This window comes from Lagenorhynchus albirostris, chromosome 3 (genome assembly GCF_949774975.1).
Source record: "Lagenorhynchus albirostris chromosome 3, mLagAlb1.1, whole genome shotgun sequence".
NCBI lineage: Eukaryota > Metazoa > Chordata > Mammalia > Artiodactyla > Delphinidae > Lagenorhynchus > Lagenorhynchus albirostris.
The window spans coordinates 95,059,077-95,079,907 of NC_083097.1; the positions used below are offsets into that span (position 1 = coordinate 95,059,077).

The following is a 20,831-nucleotide window of genomic DNA, read 5'->3' on the forward strand; positions in this document are numbered from 1 at the left end:
GCAGCTCTGATGTAACCTTTTCCACTGGCTTTTTCCCTCAGGATAGCTTTTCTTATTTTCTCTTCAGATTTCCAGCTCCGCATTCATCATTTGGGATATTAGATATAGTTTTGTTTTGTTTCCGCCTTGTTCTACTTTTCCCCTCCCCCAAGGGCACCAAAAGATGGACTCTTGGAGGTTCCTCCACCCTCCGTGGCAACCTGCACCTGCCTTCACAGACATACATTCTCCAAGGATGTCCCATGACTCCCCTTGGGCTGACTATTTACCCCCCCTCCCGCCAACTTCTGCTCCTCTTTAAGGTACGGGGTAGAAGGAGAATTCTCCTGGCTTTGTGGACGCCTTCTTTTCCTAGTACTGTTTCAGCAGTGCGGGGATCACCTTTAAGATACAGCTTAGCCAAAGCAGACATTCTTTTTTTTCTCGGCAGATGCTTTCTCAAGTGTGTTGTTAAGCTATGCTTCTTCCTTTGTTTGCTCTCAACAGGTAGTTTTTTTTTTCCAATTGCCTATTTGTGGTGTTTACTGTTTTTATTTCCTTTCCTAGTCATTGGGTAAAGGGGAATCTGCAATTGTGCCTCTGTGGACGTGTCTATACAGGAAGCGCCTTTTAATTCTTTTCAAACTCTGCTCACCAGTGAAAATGACTGAAGAAACCATTCAATGTTTCACACATCCTATGTGTAAATATCAGTCCTGTTCATGGCACGGGCCTCTGAGAGGTTGAGTGAAGGAAATTAGGTACAAATTAATATGGAATGGTGATAATTTGAGATGGTTTTCAACTTTAAGTTGGAGAATAGATTAGAACAGAGATCTGTTCATATATCACAAAGTATATTTTTGCTACATTTTAATAAAAGTTTCCCTCCCATTTCCTTCCCCACCCTCCATTCAGTTAAGGGTGGGTGGACATAAATACTGTTTGTATGGACAAATGTGGCCTGCATCCTTCATACCATTCCTTCTTTTCTTTTTTTCTAAGCTTCTTGCTTCCTTTCCACATCACAGCCTGGTATGCAAATACTCAGAGAAGACTTTATGTTTATGCTTTCTTGATTCCTAATGTGTCTCACATTAAACAGGAACATTCACATAACCAACTCTTAAATTAGAATATGTGATTTTAAAACTTCATTCCCCTGAGAATCTGGGGAGAAAATGTGGAACAATGACACGTTTACCACGTAGAAGGCTGTTCTTCAGTTACATCCCAACTGATTCACTCACACTTATGAGGTAAGTGCTGACAACAGAGCTAAAAACAGGGCTGGGGAGTGTGACTGATGCTGGTGTGGAGACCGGGAGGTGGAGGGAAGGAGGAAAACTGGGCCAATGGCTTCTGCAAGTGAGTGTGACAAAGCAGCTGAATGTGACTTTTGTATTTGCCAGTCATCTGGGTATAGGCCATGAGTGGCAGGCAGTTCTAGGCCTCTGCCCTGATGTGACTCTAAACTACCTTTGATAGCTCACCTGGGAAACTCAAGGTGAGTTGTAGGACTGCAGACTTTCATAGTGTTAGGGTCCTGGGCCAGACACTTAGCTAACCCATTGCCAGAATAATCTGGGTATGTAATAAAACCCTTTACACCTGGCCTCCCCAACCCCCCAATTTGACAGTATATATCAAGAGCTTACTTAAAAGGTCATTTCAGCTGGACTAGGTTCCTGGGGCTCAGATACCATTCTGATGGCTGAGTAGGTGTTACCTTTCCTCCAAAGATAATCATTTACATTTGTGGCTGGAATGTTGAGGAATGGATTTGGGCTGGGTTCCTTGATGTACCCAGGGTTTTCTTAAGCGTTGGAGGAGACTTCTGGAAAAAATATTCCCAGACTTTCGCTCTACTTCATTGAGTGTTAAAGATATAAATCATGCCTAGTAGGAAGAAGGCGGGTGCAGACTGAGGCCACATTGCTGGATACTGCCATGGGGCCCTTGGGAAGGAACCCATCAAAAAGGAGGGGCTCCAGGGACTTTCCTGATGGTCCAGTGGATAAGACTTCGCCTTTCAATGCAGGGGGTGCGGGTTCAATCCCTGGTTGGGGAGGTAAGATCCCACATACCTCGCGGCCAAAAATCCAAGACATAAAACAGAAACAATATTGTAAGGAATTCAATAAAGACTTTAAAAGTGGTCCATATCAAAAAACAACAACAACAAACTTAAAAAAAAAACACAAAAAGGAGGTGCTCCAAATGGGACAAAGTTCACACCTAGCTCTAAAGACAGAGGGGAGGGTGGTCACCAACCTCACTCCAACCTGTGTTCTGACAGACTTTGGTAAAACAACTAGGCACACGTGAATTGAAAAAGCTCCATCAGTTAAGAGCTGAAGCACTCATGGCCCAAGCAATTCTTGTGTTGAAATTCCACTTGAGGAGTAAAACTGTCTTCAGGCTATGTACCTCCCCAGATATGCTCACCCCACTGCATCCCAGGCTTCAGCCCGTTGCTTGACTTTCCCAGTAAAGTGAGCCCTGGGAATGCTGAATTATTCCCGTGGTCTTAAATCTCCTGTCACTTGCTGCCAGCCTTGGTGGGGCAGGGATTGGGGAGGAGACATCTGAGGTGGGTGTTGGCAGGGATTGAGCCGAGGGCTCTTTTTAACAGCTCCAGACTCAGTTCCTACTCTACCCGACTCATGGAAGCTCTGGATTTTCCAGTGGCTGCCTAGAGGTGCCAGGTGACATACACCAGGAGTTCAGGGGAGGTGTGAACCATAGGACAAATTTGGACCAAAAAAAGACAGCAGATTGGAAAGAGTTTACAGACAAAAATTTCCCCCCTATTGCTATCTCTTTGCTGTTGCAAGATACAGCAACTTGAAATAGTCTCTCTGAGAAATAAGCTGGGTTTTGAAGCTGTAACAATTGGGATAACATGCCACCTTTTATTTGCTTTCCTCCTCCCTTCATTCCTCTTTTCCTTCCCTTTGCCCTCACTCCTACTTCCCTACAATTACAGCCCCCAATGAAATACCAGCATGCAACTCAGGTTGTTTTCTAGAGAACCCAGGCTAACACAGAATATAAAAAAAGGTGAATTTGGCAGAAGTTTGCAATAAAGGCAAGGGTATGGAAGAAACTTCAGTGCACCGAGCATGTTTAGTAGCCCTAATAGATCAGGGGCAACAGATCTGGGCTCCGGATCTATCATAAAGATGGGTTGACAAGTTGGGGGGTAGGAGTAAAGTGTGGTTATGGAATTATGCCTCCAGGAGGTACATTTCCTGCCCTCCAGCAGGTGGCAACAGGAAGACAACTACGATGACTTGTAGCTTTGGATAGGTATGCCTATACTCCAGAGACTACAGAAATATTTGGGGTAATAGTCTCATTTAGGGGTTGAAATTATTCACTGCATCAAGCCTTTATAGGAAAAAGTAGTAATAAGAAGTGATCAGCCCGGGGCTTCCCTGGTGGTGCAGTGGTTGAAAATCCGCCTGCCAATGCAGGGGACACGGGTTCGAGCCCAGGTCCGGGAAGATCCTACATGCCGCGGAGCAACGAAGACTGTGCACCACAACTACTGAGCCTGTGCTCTAGAGCCCGTGAGCCACAGCTACTGAGCCCGCGTGCCGCAACTACTGAGGCCCGCACGCCTAGAGCCCGTGCTCCACAATGAAAGAAGCCACTGCAATGAGAAGCCTGCGCACCGCAACGAAGAGTAGCCCCGGCTCGCCGCAACTAGAGAAAGCCAGTGCGCAGCAACGAAGACCGCAACACAGCCAAAAATAAATAAATTAATTTATTAAAAAAAAAAAAGTGATCACCCTGTCAGTGAAAATGAAGAGAAATATAGTGAGAGGCCCTCTGTGTCCACTGGACACAGTTTTGCTAAAATCTTGGAAGTCTGTGCTTATAACGATAAGGGAAGGTAGAGTGATTCTTGCACATACGCATCAGGCTGTTTAATTCTCACCACAGCCCAGGGTAGCAGACATTATTCTCACCTCCATTTTGCAGATCAGTAAGAGGAAACTTGGTGAGGTAGAGTGCTTTGTTCCAGCTTACACAGATTCAGGGCTCAAACCACCCTGAGGTTCTTTGGCTCAAAATCCCAGCTATAGTTTTGAAGGGAACTGAAGAGGAGGTAAACTTCACCTCCTCCTCCTAGAGATTCAAAATAGTTTTACCTGGTTAGTGGCTCTACTTCAGGCAATGAATCAAGACAAAAGGGAAATGATTCAAAAGTTGAGCGAACTGGGACTCTATTAATGTGCCGGGTAAGGTAATCTGTGTTTGTATCGGACACCTATAATTTATGTAGATCCACACACATTTTTTTCAGTTGCTGCACAAATTGGGAAATGTGTGTTGTCGAACCATATGTATTTGTATGTGTTCAATACACTGTATAATTGACTCAATTATCCATGTGGGGATTATTCACTTTTAATTTGCAATCTGGCTTCTTTCAGATAGGATGTTTCAGGGCTGCTCTAGGAATGCCAACTAATGTAAATAATAATTTAAGTAATTGGGTACGAAAATTAAATCCAATCTTTTCTCAGCTCCTGAAGATTCTACAGCTGGAATGTAACTCTAATTCATCTACTATTTTTTCATTCTCCAATGCCATTTTACTACCAAGGATTTTATTGCTTTCCATAGATTATTGCAATAGCTCCCTATCTGGCTTTCCTGCTTACCTCTTTCCCATCCAATAATCATTCTGCTTACAGTAATCTTCAACAAACAAACACAGTTCTCACAAAAATTTCTTTGCTTGAAAACATTTAATGGCTCCCCATTTCTCACCAGACTAAATGTACATGCCACAACCTATCATTCAAGGCTTCTTCATGCCACCTGTCCCAGGAAGTTTTTCTGATCCAACCTCGGATACCTTATCACTGTTCCCAGCTCTGAATCCCCTTAATGCACTACATGTTTTTCTCTAAGTGAGACAAAGGTATTCCTGAACCCGCGTTGTCTCTCTATTCTCCTGAGATGTCCTTAATCGCAGTTTCTGTGGCGATTCATCTCCTCTACTCCGCAGTACCTAGCTCAGTGCCCGACCACAAAGAAAGGCACAACGAACATTTGCCCATTTACCTGCTGGCAAACCTCAAGAGCAGGAATTTTGGTCTTTTGTATCCCGAGTGTCTAGCACAGTGCCTGGCACACAGTAGGTGCTCAAAGACCACTACTGAACGAATAAGAGTACAAAGAGCCCAGGCTCCGCGTGGGGCACTGCAGAGCTCCAGGGATGTAGATACAGGAAGGGCTGGTGGCGCAGGGCACAGGGTGGAGCTGGCCCTGGGCTCCTTCGGGGAGCGCGTTCCACCGCCTGCCCACTTGCAGCGCAGGCCAGACACCGCGGACACTGCTTAAACTTTTTCTTCCAAAAAAAAGTATGTGTATACGTACGTACGCGTAAATGTATATGTTTATACACACACACTACCTACATAATACATAAAAATAGCCACATCATATCCAGGTATGCGTATATATATAAAATAGGCAAATATGTACATATAAATAAATTTATATATGTACAGTCTTAACTCGGAACGGCGGGGGTGGCGGGGAGGACGACGGGAACGCCCCTTCGCCCCTCCAGGATCGCAGGACTGGAGCGGCGCGGCCCCTGCGTGGCTTGAGCCTTCCGGCTTGCCGTCCGCCGCTGCCGCCGCCATTGGTTGGACTCCAGGCAGCTGATCCTGGCGGCGGGGTCAGGGAGCTTCGAGGATGGCGGCGTCCGCGGCGCTGATTCTGCGGGAGAGCCCCAGGTAGCCCCGGCTGAGCACGGGGGCAGCGCGTAAGGATGCTGCTGCTGTCTGTCGCCGAGGCGCGGGTGGGGGGCCGGGGCGGAAGGGCAGGTGCCGGGCCGCGGGTGTCCGGAGGGGCGGGCGAGGGGCTGGCGGAGTCGCAGTGCGGGCCCCGCGGGATTGCGCGAGACTGCGGGTGCCTCCACCTGCATGGTAGTTCACCTGTGTGGACTTACAGTGGGCCTGGGCAGCTGAGGTTAGTACGACAGTGTGTGGTCAGTGTCACCGTTCCCCGAGGCTGTATCGCAGGTACCCAAGCCAGCCTGGAGTAACACTGAAATCACGTGGAAAGGTATTCCGTTTCCGTTTTCAGTTCTCTTTCAGACCTCCTGATTATGAGAAAGTCTCCCATTGGTCCCGGATGGTTTTTAATACTTAACACGCGTTAATATACCTTTTCAATCAAGATAGACTAGGCCTCAGGCCAGGAGTTTTGGCTTGTAACAGTATCTAGCCAGAATTTAGTAACATTGCTTTTGTTTTCATCTGATTTATTTTGAGTTCATTTGTTTATTTAGTTCATTTCTATTTATGGTAGGTAAGTAAGGTCGGCTGTCTATGGTGGTGAGGTAGTTATGTTTTAAAATAAAATTATTTAAGTAAAAGTGACTCCATTTAATGAAAAATAATAGTGCAGGTGGTGTGTGGATGCAGAAAAGTGCAGAAGTATACAGGCAAATAATTGAGGCTGGAGAATAACTTTGTGTCTAGATTGGACAGGAGTCTTTTTGAAGAAGAGAGTTGTCATTTTGAAGTTTTTCCTTTTTTGATTACTTGAGTTCTGACAGCCAGTTCCTTTTCTCACACCAATGTCCTGGGTAACACATCACATCAGTAAACCATATTCAACGTGGTGCAGTAGAATTGTTCTTATCACATAATTTAAGTTGATTATTACAATTGAAACAGGGTTTTAAAACAGCTGTGTACTTAGTGACCCCAAATGATATTGTATGTAGTTTTTTTTTTTTTTTATTCCATTACCTGCCATGCAGCAGTCTTTTCTTTCTATTTTTGGTGTAATTGCCAATTCCCTCCTCCCACTCTTCTCAAAGTTCTGTTTTGAGTTAAGTGGATACGTAAACTTTCACTCCTAAATTAATACCATTCCCCACAGAGTGCAAGCTTCTCCTAGTCGTTTGCCTTGCCCAGAAGAAAGAGAAAATTTGCCAGATAGACCTTTTCAACAGATATACTTTTGGGGGTATCTTTTGGAAACATCCTGCCTTTGCTGGCCATCATCTGTTTTTCTTTATTTTACTCAGACTTACCTTGTAGCAAGTAGAGTTGTCGAAATGAAAACTTAACAGACAGCTGTACTTACAGTAACTACAGTACCACTTGGGGAAAACTCATTTTAAAACTTTGTTTTATGAATTTATTTAGCATGAAAAAAGCAGTGTCGCTGATAAATGAAATAGATATAGGAAGATTTCCACGATTGCTCACCCGAATTCTTCAAAAACTTCACCTGAAGGTTTGTATGTTTGCACTTCTATAGATTATAATATATTCTTGTGATTCCACTGCAACTCTAGGTTTCTACTTGAAGTACCTTTTGCGAGGTATTGTTCTCCAGCAGGTCCTCAGGAACACCGGGTCTCTAGAAAATTAGATAATATCCCACGGTCAAAAGTTTGGGAACTTCTGTCTTCATTCAAATTAATTTTTTTAAATCATGGAACTTTTCAGAGTATATTTTATGGTAGTGTTAATAGTAAATATTTAAGCGTGAATGTTGTGTGCAAAATTTTCCAAATGTGTTTGACCAGGGAACTGTTTTATCATGGTATTTATTTTGGAACCAAGGCTCTGTGGAACACGCTTTGGGACAATTCTGATATCATGATTTCATTCTTTGTCTTAAAAATAACTCTGTAGTTTTGCTATCAACCAATATGTAATTTTTCATTTAATCTTTCTCTTCCACTTTTATTTTAAGGGTGTGGTTATCTTGGATATATTGTTGCTTAGTAATTCATTACTTGGTTAACTTGCTAACATTACTTAGTTAACTTCTTTACCAGGTTAATAAAATTTAATTCCATTCAACATGTGTTTAAGGAGTGCCCATTAACTGCTCTGCCTGGTGCAAAGTATCACCATTAAATGAGAACCCAGACTCTTACCTCTTCTTTTTCCTGGCCAGAGACCAGTCCCAAAGCCCTGCCCTTTCTCCCTCTGAAGTATCTCTCAAATCCAAGTTCTCTTCGTAATCTGAGCTCAGAGCCTTATTATTTCTCCCTTGGACTACAACAGTTACCTTCAAACTGGTACCGCTGTCTATAGTCTTCTACCTTCTTATCACTTCTTCATGGTGCTGTTCCATTTATCTTTCCAAATATTTTTTTCCTAAAAAAAAAAAAAAGTTGATCATATCTTTACAGTGTTCAAAGCCATCAATGACTTTCCATTGCTCATGGGAAAAAGTTCATATTCCTTAACATTGTATTATAATAACGTTACAATATAGGTACAGTCTGTGTTTTCCCCACTTTGCAAGTGTTTCAGCTACCCTGGATGCTCTTTTACTGGAACGTACTGTGAACTTTTTCGACTTGGTGTCTGTGTAATATACTCTTTCCCTTACCTGAAATATCTTCCCTTCTTTAGTGAATAAACTATTCATCTTTCAAGGATTTGACAGTCCTACTCTCAGCAGCTCATCCTCTCTTCTTTGCTTCTAAAACACTTGGTTCATCCTCACCTCACTTTAGTACTACATCATAAGTATTTGTTTCATGATTACAGGGTCTTTCTCTGACCTTGAATACTTTAAGTATCATGTCTTACTCATCTTTATATTTCCCACACTCGATACATTGATAGTTATGCAGTTGGCACTCAATAGCTATTCTTAGAGTTAATTCTTTTCCTTGCCATGGGAAACACAAAATGAATATAGGTTCTCTGAATTCCTGCCTATAAGGAATTTGTGATGTAGAAGGAGAAGCAGGAGGAACAACCACAGTCACAATAGCAGCTACATTGTGTGGTGTTTGCTATTCACAGTTCCATTACTCCCTCTGTGACCGGTGCTGTTCTAATGGCTTTGTGGTATTAACTCATCTGATCCTCACAGCACCCTTAGGAAGTAAGAACTGTTGTCATCCTTATTTTATTCATGAAGAAACTGAGATGGAGACCAGTGAAGTAATTTGCCCAAGTCACACATCTAGCTAGTAAGGCAGTCTGGCTCCAGAATCCGTCCCTCTGACCCATTACAGTAAAGCTCAGGAAAGAGTGTGAAACGGTATATAAATCAGTCCCAAAGGGAATGATGCAGGCAGTTGATACAGAGTTTCTTTGATTGTCTGAGTTGGTGGCTGCCTTCTTTTTTATTTTATTTATTTTATTGTATTTTTCAGTTGAAGTATAGTTGATTTACAGTGTTGTGGGGCTGCCTTCTTAAACACATACAAAGTGGTACGGGACACAAAACACTTATATACATCTTTTGTTCTTCGTACTGAGGGAGGATGGAACATCTGCAGGAAACTCGTGACCCTCTGGAGTTTGTCTTTGACCCTCTGGAGTTGAGAAAACATTAATATCTATCTTAGAGTAACTGAATGGCCAAAGCATTCCACAGAGGTGTTTGAATGCTGTGCCTTCAGAGGTGGGGCGTGGACGTGAGAAGGTGTGGTTGTTGAGAGCTGAAGCAGCTGAGGACAGAAACATCTGTATTTGATTACTTGCCGGCAGAAAGTCAGGAGAGAAAGTCAGGAAAGGGGCAACCCATCCCCACTCCCCCAACCCGCCCGGACAGTTTTAGGGAATGTTCTTCCAGAGGGACTCCAGTTGTGATAAGGGCTCTTACCAAAGAGTTGGCAGCGACATCTCAGATCTGCCAGCTTTCTTTTATGTACTCTTGGTCTGTCAGGTTGGCCTCTTTTATGTACTCTTGGTCTGTCAGGTTGGTCTGTCAGGTTGGCCTTGGGACAAGCAGAGTCCTGAGAGCGGTGAAACTGCATGCAGGTAAGTTGGTGAAGAGGTTTAGGGATTTGGTTGCTATTCTTAATGTTATCAGCTTGACACTTTGATTTTACCAAGTTTGATCTTGGTAAAATTGGATTGTGGGCAGAGGGTATCTGTTTCTGTCCAGACTGGTTCCTTGAAATCTCTAGTAGAAATAAACATGGGGAAAATAAGCTTAGGTATAGAATATGGGCACGCCTAAGTATGGGTCTGAGCATCTATTCCTGAACAATCGTGGCATATAGGAATACTTGGGAATTTTGGGTTGTTTGTTACCAATGTGTGAAGGGTGCTGGTGGCCTTTAATGCCCAGGAACTTTGGTTTTTTTAACTTTTTATATTATATTGGAGTATAGTTGATTAACAACATTGTGTTACTTTCATATGTACAGCAGAGTGATTCAGTTATACGTATATACGGATCTATTGTTTTTCAAATTCTTTTCCCATTTAGGTTGTTACATAATATTGAGCAGAGTTCCCTGTGCTGTACAGTAGGCCCTTGTTCATTACCCATTTTAAGTATAGGAGTGTGTACGTGTCAATCCCAATCTCCCTAACTATCCCTTCCCCCCTGGTAACCATAAGTTCATTTTCTAAGTCTGTGAGTCTGTTTATGTTTTGTAAATAAGTTCATTTATATCTTTTTTTAGATTCTGCATATAAGCGATATCATGTGATATTTGTCTTTTTCTGTCTGACTTACTTCACTCAGTTTTACAATCTCTAGATCCATCCGTGTTGCTGCAAATGGCATTATTTCATTCTTTTTAATGGCTGAGTAATATTCCATTGTATATGTGTACCTTTAAATGTCTTGCAGTGAGTAGGACAGTCCTGTACGAAGAATTGTCTCATCCTGCATGCTAATAGAGTCTGCCTTGGGAAACACTGAAGGAGATCAGAGTAACTCCCTTATCTGTGAACTTAAAAACAAACATTTGTGGCCTCTACATTTTTAAAATAGCTGTCACAACTCATGCAATTGAAAAAAAAACCCTCATATACCTTGCTCCAGAGACTCTTAGGCCCTCCCACAAAGCCCATTGATGTTACTATGTTATATGTCTAGTTCTGCAAGATGAGGTGTCTGGATTTCTGGCCATGGCCGACTAGCAACAGCAAACTGGGGGGTGAAGGCGCTCCTGTGATGGGGCATGTAGGCAGTTTCAAGAATCAACTGCTGGGTATAGATTGAAGTGGAAGAATTATGAAAATCAGACACAAGAAATACAAAAGCAAAGAAATCTGAGGGTTTTTTCTGAAGTGAATAATCATCAGTGTATCTTAGCAGTTCTTTAGGAAACTAACTGCAGCACGGAACTTGGATGCTCGTAATTATGATCTGACTTATTGCAAGAATCTAGTGTAATCCAATATACTTCGTTTACAGAAGTCTAGAATGGGTGCCATACATTTCAGAAAGATTGCTTTTAAAAGTTTAAAATAAAAGTTCTTTTATTTGATAGATTGACTTGCGGGTACCACCATATTTCCTCATTATGACAGATAGAGAAGTCTCATTATATTAATATAAAGGACAGTCACAGATGTAAACCCCAGCATACAGAAATGCCTGAGGATTTTGTTGTTGTTGTTGTTACAGTGTATGGAGGGTGTTGCTGGCATTTAATGCCCTGGGACTTTAAATGTCCTAACGATGTGCAGCACGGTCCTGTTCAAAGAAGAATTGGCCTCACCTATGTGGACAAAAAAAGAAAAGAGTAGCTTATCTCTGAAAATGCATTTATTTTGTACTTAATATAAGCTGGAGGGCTTCTTACAACTTAGTTTATTAGGTTAAAATGATATATACGTACATTTTAAATTATGGCATATGCAGACTACTAGGACCGTGTGTTCTTCCATTGTGGTGTTGGTGTGTGTGTGTGCCTGTGTATGTGAGTCAGAGCTTGGATTCTGGACCACAGGCCTCTCTTGTCTCTAAAGCCGTGCTCTGAGTTTTTAAAACCTAATTGCCTTCATAATTATTTAGATAGTATACTGTCTTCATAGAATAGAAGATCCGTATAACTTTCTGAGGAATGTGACCTGATGTCAACTATATGTGTAATTAAGATGAGTTCACTCATCGTGCATGTTAAGAAAATAAATTCTTCAAAAAAAGAAAAGGTTGGAAGAATGGATTTTTTGATTTGTTCTTTTTTTGTGCCCTTAAAGTTCAAAATAGAGTGCTTAAGTGAAGTGTTTCAGTTACATTTTAAATTTCACAAATAGTTTATGAGGAAGTTTTTGTTTTAAGACATTTAAACAACATGGACGAACTGAAATGCCCCCCTTGGCTAACTCTTGCCCCTTCCTCCATCTTGATTCTCTCCTGTGTGAGTTATCTATTGCTGAATTGCAAATTTCCCCCAAATTTAGCAGATTAAACCAACAATAAGCATTTATCATCTCTCACCCTTCCTGTAAGCAGGAATTTGGCTTGGCTGGGTGGTCCTGGCTTGGGGTTCTCATGAAACTGCTCTCAGGTGTTGGTTGGGGCAGCTGGTACCTGAAGCTTTGACTGGGGTAGAGGATTTCCGTCTAACATGGCTACATGGTGGCACCAGTTAGTTCCTTGTCACATGGGCCTTTGCTCCTGACACGGAAGTTGTCTTCTTCCAGAATGAGTGGTCCAAGAGAGGGAGGTGCTGTCCTTTTCATGACCTAGGCTTGGATATCACATACCTTCACTTTTACTGTGTTCTACTGGTTAGAAGTAAGTCAGTAAGTCTGGCTCATATTCAGGGGAGACGAAATTAGTCTCCATCTTTTGAACAGAGGAGTGTTAAAAGAATTTGCAGATATGATAAAACCACCACACCTCCCTAGAAGGAGTCTTTGTTGTCGCTTTGGTTTTCATCTTTCCAGGTCTTTTTTTCAAGTATTAATAAATACAGATGTGCAAACGTATGTGCACGCATCTATAAATAGAAATTTTTGGTTTTTATATAAATGCGTTCATAAGTGGCATTATACTGTTTACCTTTTTCATTTATCACTTGTATCAAAGATCTTTCCATGTCAAGTCATACAGCAGTTATTCTTTTTTTTTTTTTTTTTTTTTGCGGTACGTGGGCCTCTCACCGCTGTGGCCTCTCCCGTTGCGGAGCACAGGCTCCGGACGCGCAGGCTCAGCAGCCACGGCCCACGGGCCCAGCCGCTCCGCGGCACGTGGGATCCTCCCGGACCGGGGCACGAACCCGCGTCCCCTGCATCGGCAGGCGGACTCCCAACCACTGCGCCACCAGGGAAGCCCAGTTATTCTTTTTAAATACTGGTTTTCCTTTCTGCCTGTGTATATATGTCTATGGTATATGCTTTTTAAATATATAGAAAAAATTAACATCCATTTTCCATTTAAAATTTAAGTTTTGGGCTTCCCTGGTGGCACAGTGATTGAGGGTCCGCCTGCCAATGCAGGGGACACGGGTTCGTGCCCTGGTCCGGGAAGATCCCACATGCCGCGGAGCGGCTGGGCCTATGAGCCATGGCCGCTGGGCCTGCGGGTCCGGAGCCTGTGCTCCTCAACGGGAGAGGCCACAACAGTGAGAGGCCTGCGTACCACAAAAAAACCCAAAAAATTTGTTTCTTGGACACTTGCTCGCTAATTTTATAAACATGGGGCTTAAATTTCTCCCACTGAGAGGGTAAAAACGAATATATCTCCTTTACTTTCTCTTCAACACCCAAGTATGTGTGGGTTACTTTTGGTACCTAGGAAGAAGTTAACCTGCTTCTGTCTGGAAGCAAATAGAGTGACTTACATTTAATATTGATCTACCCAGGGTCGTTGCTGGTGCAAGATATTGACTATGGATTTGGAACTTTGTTTCATGGCTGTATTTTATTCTCCATTTGTTGTTCTGCTCACATATTTTAAGCGCCACCTTATTTTAAGGGTGCACGTTTCATGTACCAGTGGATGGGGGGCGATACATGTTCCCTTGTCCCCCTTCACTCCAAACCACTTTATTAATATGATGTCCTTGAAGATCTTGAGAATGTCCCTTTTCTTGCTCTTTTTAAAAATGTCTCGGGACTTCCCTGGCGGTCCAGTGGTTAAGAATCTGCCTTCCAATGCAGGGGAAGTGGGTTCGATCCCTGGTCGGGGAGCTAAGATCCCACATGCCTCGTGGCCAAAAAACCAAAACATAAAGCAGAAGCAGTATTGTAACAAATTCAATAAAGACTTTAAAAATGGTCCACATGAAAAAAAAAAATCTTAAAAAAAAAGTCTCATTTTCTTGTACATATTGAGGACACTGAAGTTTATTTTTCTACGTGCTCAATCACTATTTTTATTTTGTCATTTGGTGTATATTTAAAGGAATCAGATTGACAAACTTGGAAGTTAAATTGTACATATCCATTAAATTTAATGCAACATGTGGTTCATTGATTGTACATGAGTAATACTGTTATTCTCTTCCTCATATTGATAAAGTCTGGTACTGTAGGTCATTATTTCAAGAAGGTGTATGGTAATCACAGAAATTCTGGAACTTTAAAATGAAAACATTGCTCTTGAGGTAAGTGATTGGCATTTTGGCCAAATTGGGTTCATGCTTTTCTCAGTCATAAAACAGGTAGTAGATACTGGGAGTTCTGGTGACTAGCCTCCCCAAACCAAAAATATGCCAGCTTAGAGTTCTAATGCTGCTTCACTTGAGCAATTGTAAAGTTGTACCTCATCCTAAGCTGTTAAGGCATGGACTTCTGAAACTTCTCCATGTAGCTGTTGGGGAGAGGCAGCAGCAGGGAAAGTTGTTTTTGGTATGTGTGGATAAAGTATTTTTATTTGAAAGCAGTTCTAATAGTGTATATTTTTCATACTTGAAAAACCAGTCTTTAGATCAAGGAGATTATTTTGGAAATGAAAGAAAGGAGAGTAGCCGGAACTTATACTCAGATGGCTAACTTCTTTCTTTCATATATTGCTTATAAAAGTAATGTGTGTAATGTGTAAGTTTTAGAAAATATTAAAATTATCAAAAAGACTTAATTTCTTGCTTTATATATGCTCTTATAATAATCCATACTTTTGCAAAACTCATTAAAAAGGGAAGTTATTGGAACAATTATTTGTTTTTAATTTGTCTTTCTAACTAGACGATAGTACTCCTGAGGACATAAACTATCTATGTAGCACATAATAAGTACTCAGTAAATATATATATATGTGTGTGTGTGTGTATATATATATATTTTTATATATATATATATATATTTTTTTTGTACTTCTGCAGTATCAGTTGTGATTTTTCCTCTTTCATTTCTTATTTTATTTGGGTCTTCTCTCTTTTCTTCTTAGTGAGCCTGGCCAGAGGTTTGTCAATTTTGTTTACCCTTTCAAAGAATCAGCGCTTGGTTTTATTGATTTTTTTTCCTATTGTTTTTTTCATCTCTATTTTATTTATTTCCTCTCTGACCTTTATTAGCTCCTTCTTCTGAATTTAGGTTTTGTTTTACTTTTTCTAATTCTTTTAGGTGGTGGGTTAGATTGTTTGAGATTTTTTTTGTTTCTTAAAGCCTGTATCACTGTAAATTTCCCTTTAAGAATTGCTTTTGCTGCATCCCATAACCCATTGACTTTTAATAAAATAATCCTAAGGTTTAAACTAGTTGCCACCTCTCTATCTGATGGGAATCCTGGTGCTAGGTAATGGAGGATGTAGATAAAGGTTCCCAAGGTTAACGGTTTTTATCTGTTTAATGCTTCCAGGGTAGGCTCCCTCTTATTAAATGCCTACAGGGGCTTAGGGCTAGGTAAGGTCATATACTGGCAGAGGTTTTGGGGTGAGTTGGGGGGAGGAAAGAGCTACCAAAGGAAAGGAGCCCCCAGGTATTTTCTGCCTTAAAATGCTGTTCTCTTAAATGGAGATTTTGCTCTGGGCTCTTAGAAGAGTTGCTGGGGCCCATTATAATTGGATAGTATTATTACAGAGAAGGTGTCCCCCCCCCAATGTTTTTTAAATTTTCTTTCTCAATTTTTATTTTATACTGGAATATAGTTGATTATAATGTTGTGAGTAAAGATGGAGATTACTATTAATTATTGTTAACATTTTGGGGTTTTACCTTGTAGTATTGTTTTTTCTAAATGTCCATTTTTAAAAAAAATTTTTTTATACAGCAGGTTCTTTTTAGTTATCCATTTTATACATATTAGTGTATATGTTAAATGTCCATCGTTTATGTTATTTACCATTATTTTCCACCTCCTATACATCATAGAATTGAAAATACTGGGTTTTTTAAATGAAATTTATTTGCCAAGAGCCAGGTAATGAACTGTACTATGATTTTAAGATATTGAAATTTAGAGACACATCAGTTTCTTTCTAGGCTGGATTTACTTTCTTTCTTTCAAGTTCTCATTGTCATATGAATAAATGAATCTTCTGTTGAGTATCTGAGTTTTGAATACCTGAGTGTATGCTAACAGATTGCTTTCTGTTTTGTAGGCTGAGAATAGTTTCAGTGAAGAAGAGGAAGAAAAACTTCAAGCTGCATTTTCTCTGGAGAGACAGGATCTTCACCTAGTTCTTGAAACAATATCTTTTATTTTAGAACAGGTATTTTTATTGCCCCAGATTTCCTAACCATGGTTTGTTTACTACATGTTTGCATTGCTGTGATAGCTATAACATTTTATCTTATTTTTCTCAAGTATACAGATGGAAGCTGTGAATATGTTTTATCAAAAAATTTTGATGTAGTAAAAAAATTTTGAATGTGTGATATTTTTTCCATGGTATTGCGTTCTACTAAAACAGTCTTAGTGTTGAGCCGCGTGAGTAAAGTATTTGACAGTATGAATCAAGACTTCGTTGACTTGAGACAGTTAAAAAAGATTCAAATTTATTGTTACTTGGTATAATAATTTGGAAAAAAAATTTGGAAAAATGAACACATTTTATTTAAGAAATTTAATAAATGATTTTGGAGGATCTATTTGACTAGGTTGATAAAACATTTAGAAAAGAAATATCTGTCAAAGGACCTTTTGTCATACTATTTCTTCCTACTGAGCTGTTCTTCTGCATCCCTTCTTTACATCTAAATTCAGTTCATTGTTCAAGTTCATTGTTCTGTTAAAATCACATCTCCTCCCACTGCAGCCTTGACCCCTTATATTTGCAGTCCTCCCCTTATTTGGATTCCTTTTATGCTTGGCTCATCATGGTAGAGCACATTGTTAGTCTTTTCATTATTTCATGTATGTCAGTTGTGTCTCCTTCACTAGGTTTTGAATTTGTATGGGGCCAGGATCACATTTTCTGTGCATCTTATGTAAATGTAGCACATTGCTGGGCTAAAAATAATTTTTTTTTAACATCTTTATTGGAGTGTAATTGCTTTACAATGTTGGGTTAGTTTCTGCTGTATAACAAAGTGAATCAGCTATACGTATACATACATCCCCCTCCCTCTTGCGTCTCCTTCCCACCCTCCCTATCCCACCCCTCTAGGTGGTCACAAAGCACTGAGCTGATCTCCCTGTGCTATGCAGCTGCTTCCCACTAGCTATTTTACACTTGGTAGTGTATATATGTCCATGTTACTCTCTCACTTCGTCCCAGTTTACCCTTCCCCCTCCCCGTGTCCTTAAGTCCATTCTCTGTGTCTGCATCTTTATTCCTGTCCTGCCCCTAGGTTCATTAGAACCTTTTTTTTTTTTTTTTTAGATTCCATATATATGTGTTAGCATACAGTATTTGTTTTTCTCTTTCTGACTTACTTCACTCTGTATGACAGACTCTAGGTCCATCCACCTCACTACAAATGACTCAATTTTGTTTCTTTTTATGGCTGAGTAATATTCTGTTGTATATATGTGCCATATCTTCTTTATCCATTCATTGGTCAATGGACACTTAGGTTGTTTCCATGTCGTGGCTGTTGTAAATAGTGCTGCAATGAACATTGTGGTACATGACTCTTTTTGAATTATGGTTTTCTCAGAGTATATGCCCAGTAGTGGGATTGCTGGGTCATATGGCTCTATTTTTAGTTTTTTAAGGAACCTCCATACTGTTCTCCATAGTGGCTATAAAAATAGATTCTTAATAAATTCCTGTTGTTTGATTAAGTAGAATACTTGTGAAGTAAAAGTTTATATCACAATAAACAATACTGTAGCTTTCTGGGCATTCTAGTGAATAGATACCATTAGGAGGACAAGCTGCTAGGCACCTACTACATGCAGCCTTATACAGGTTACAGATCATAAAGTTGATTATGGTTCTTATCCTTGGTGAACCTTCAGTAGAAGAAAAGGATAACTGAATAGGGCAGAGCAGCCTGGGGTTTATGAGGAAGTTTTTTCAGAAAAATGTAAAAAACAACAGGTATCACCGTAAAAAAGTTTTCAGTTTTTTATCATATATTACCTAGGAAGTTGGTAGATGAACGTGGTTTTGAGAAAGTGTTTCTTGGAAAAATTTTGATAGTTGGGAAACAAAACCACTGTGTACTTATTTGAAATAATGAAGTGAAATAAGGAAATGAACTTTTAATTAGGATACCATTTACATAGCCAAAGCAAAGAAGTTTTTCTCTTAAGTGGATTTAGTATTACTTAAACCACAGGCAAAAATGAAGCAGTTTAGCTTGAATAATTTAGGCCATTTAATTCTGAATCTTCCAGCCCTTGGTTGAGTATATTATTATTTGTAAAATAATAAAAAACTTTCTGCAGCAGAAATATGAAATTTTTAAAATTTAAATCATTTAAAATAATGTTGTATTTGATTACAGTTCAAGGTCTCTGTATGAACAGTAGGGATATATATAATTTTTTTTTCCTCTTTAATAGGCAGTATATTACAACGTGAAGCCAGCAGCTTTGCAGCAGCAGTTAGAGAACATTCATCTTAGACAAGACAAAGCAGAAGCATTTGTCAGTGCTTGGTCTTCTATGGGTCAAGAAACAATTGAAAAATTCAGGCAGAGGATTCTTGCACCCCACAAGGTATAGTATATACTACTCAAAAGATATTTTTCAATGTGTATGTATGGCATAAATTATTATATCTGAAAAGTTCCGCTCTCCTCTTCTATTTTCTGGAAATATTTGTGATTGGTGTTATTTTGCATTTTCACCAGCATTATATTAGCGTTCCAGTAGTTCCAAATCCTTGTCAGCTCTTGGTATTGTCAGTTGTCTGTATTAAAGCTATTCTTTGAGGTTTTGTAATGATATCTTGTGTTTTGAATTTATATTTCCCTAATAACAGATTATGATGATTATCTTTTTATGTAGTTACTTGCCATCCATATGTCTCCTTTTGTGAAGTGTCTGTTCAGATCTTTTGTCTAACTGTATTTCCACACTGTGACAGATAATTATAGTAATATAAATATAAAGGACAATTACAAGTGTAAATCCCAGCATACAGAAATGCATGGGTTTTGTTTTTGTTCTTGTGTTTTTGGTTGTTACAATTTGTAGAAGGTGTTTGTTTTCTTTCTGTTGAGTTTGTGAATCTTTTGAGTCCTTTGTCAGATATATGATTTGCAGATATTTTCTTTTAGTCTGTAGCTTTCCTTTTTAGTTTCTAACAGTGTCTTTTGCAAAGTAAAACCTTTAAAATCTGATCAAGTTTGATTTATCATTTTTTTCTGTTATTGATACTGCCTTTGGTTTTGTATCTTTTTTTTTTTTTTTTTGCGGTACGCGGGCCTCTCACTGTTGTGGCCTCTCCCGTTGCGGAGCACAGGCTCCGGACCTGCAGGCTCAGCGGCCATGGCTCACGGGCCCAGCCGCTCTGCGGCATGTGGGATCCTCCCAGACCGGGGCACGAACCCGTGTCCCTAGCATCGGCAGGCGGACTCTCAACCACTGCGCCACCAGGGAAGCCCTTGGTTTTGTATCTTAACCTAAGTTTTTTTTTTGTAGTTGTTGTAAATGGTACTGGTTTTAAAATTTTGGTTTCTAGTTGTTTACTGCTAGTATATAGAAACACAATTGATTTTTATATATTGATATTGTATTCAAGACCTTGGTAAACTCACAAATTAGTTATAGCAGTTTTTTTGGTGGTTTTCCTTGTGATTTTCTTTGTAGAAGGTCAGATTGTTCATGCATATAGAGATAGTTTTATTTCTTTCTTTTCAGTTTGTTCAGCTTTTGTTTTTCCTGCCTTACTGTACTGACTAGGACTTCTAATATGATGTTGAATAAGATTGGTAAGTTTGAACATCATGCTTTGTTCCCAGTTTTAGAGAGGAAGCATTCAGTCTCTCATCATTAAGTAAGATGCTGGGGACTTCCCTGGTAGTCCAGTGGTTAAGACTCCTCGCTTCCACGGCAGGGGCACAGGTTCAGTCCCTGGTCAGGGAAGTAAGATCCTGCATGCTGGGTGGTATGGCAAAAAAAATTAAAAAGAGAGTAGGATGGTGATTACCAGGAACTGGGGCTGGGGTAGGGAAATGGAGGCAATGTTGTTCAAAGAATACAAATTTCCAGTTATAAGATGAATAAATTCTGGGGATCTAATGTATAAAGTAGAAACAAAAAGTTGCTAGGTATGGGTTTTTAGAAAATGCCCTGGTATTGTTTTCATTTCTCTCTTTTTCTTTTAAACTGTACGTTCTAAGAGCTCTCAAGTGTCCTCCACATCACAGTTTCATTTTTCATTTTAATTTCTGCTTTTTCCTGTACCCTGTACAGATTTTGTTTTCCATTTTTTATCCCTAAAATTTTTTTAACCATTGCCATTAAAAAAAAAAAAAGCTCCACTTGTTTTTGAATATTTGCCTATTTTTTATATTTATATAATTTTCTTCTGTTTTTTTCTTGTATTTATATAAGTACAGTATACTTGTATAGTTAAAAATATTTCTTTTTTCACCTCTAATAGTAAGTCATTTTTTATTGTTTTCTGGCTGATAGTTTGTTGCTTTTTTAAAAGTAATATTTCTGGGGCTTCCCTGGTAGCGCAGTGGTTAAGAGTCTGCCTGCCAATGCAGGGGACCCGGGTTCAAGCCCTGGTCTGGGAAGATCCCACATGCCGCAGAGCAGCTAGGCCCGTGTACCACAACTACTGAGCCTGCGAGCCACAA

At 40.0% G+C, this 20,831-nt stretch overlaps 1 protein-coding gene across 10 annotated transcripts in view; it reads left to right on the top strand.

Annotated features, from left to right (window-relative positions):
• Positions 1–5,512: 5,512 nt before the first annotated feature.
• Positions 5,513–20,831, top strand: part of COMMD10 (COMM domain containing 10) — a 162,061-nt gene continuing 146,742 nt past the window's right edge. For 3 of the 10 annotated variants that reach the window (XM_060143444.1, XM_060143445.1, XM_060143448.1), the window contains exons 1-4: positions 5,513–5,741; positions 7,167–7,257; positions 16,229–16,339; positions 18,583–18,738. In XM_060143444.1, the coding sequence (XP_059999427.1) occupies positions 5,701–5,741; positions 7,167–7,257; positions 16,229–16,339; positions 18,583–18,738 (399 nt within the window). In that variant the 5' untranslated portion in view covers positions 5,513–5,700. The remainder of the gene's footprint in view (positions 5,742–7,166; positions 7,258–16,228; positions 16,340–18,582; positions 18,739–20,831) is intronic. The other 7 variants (XM_060143450.1, XM_060143452.1, XM_060143454.1 and 4 more) reach the window with 4 other exon arrangements.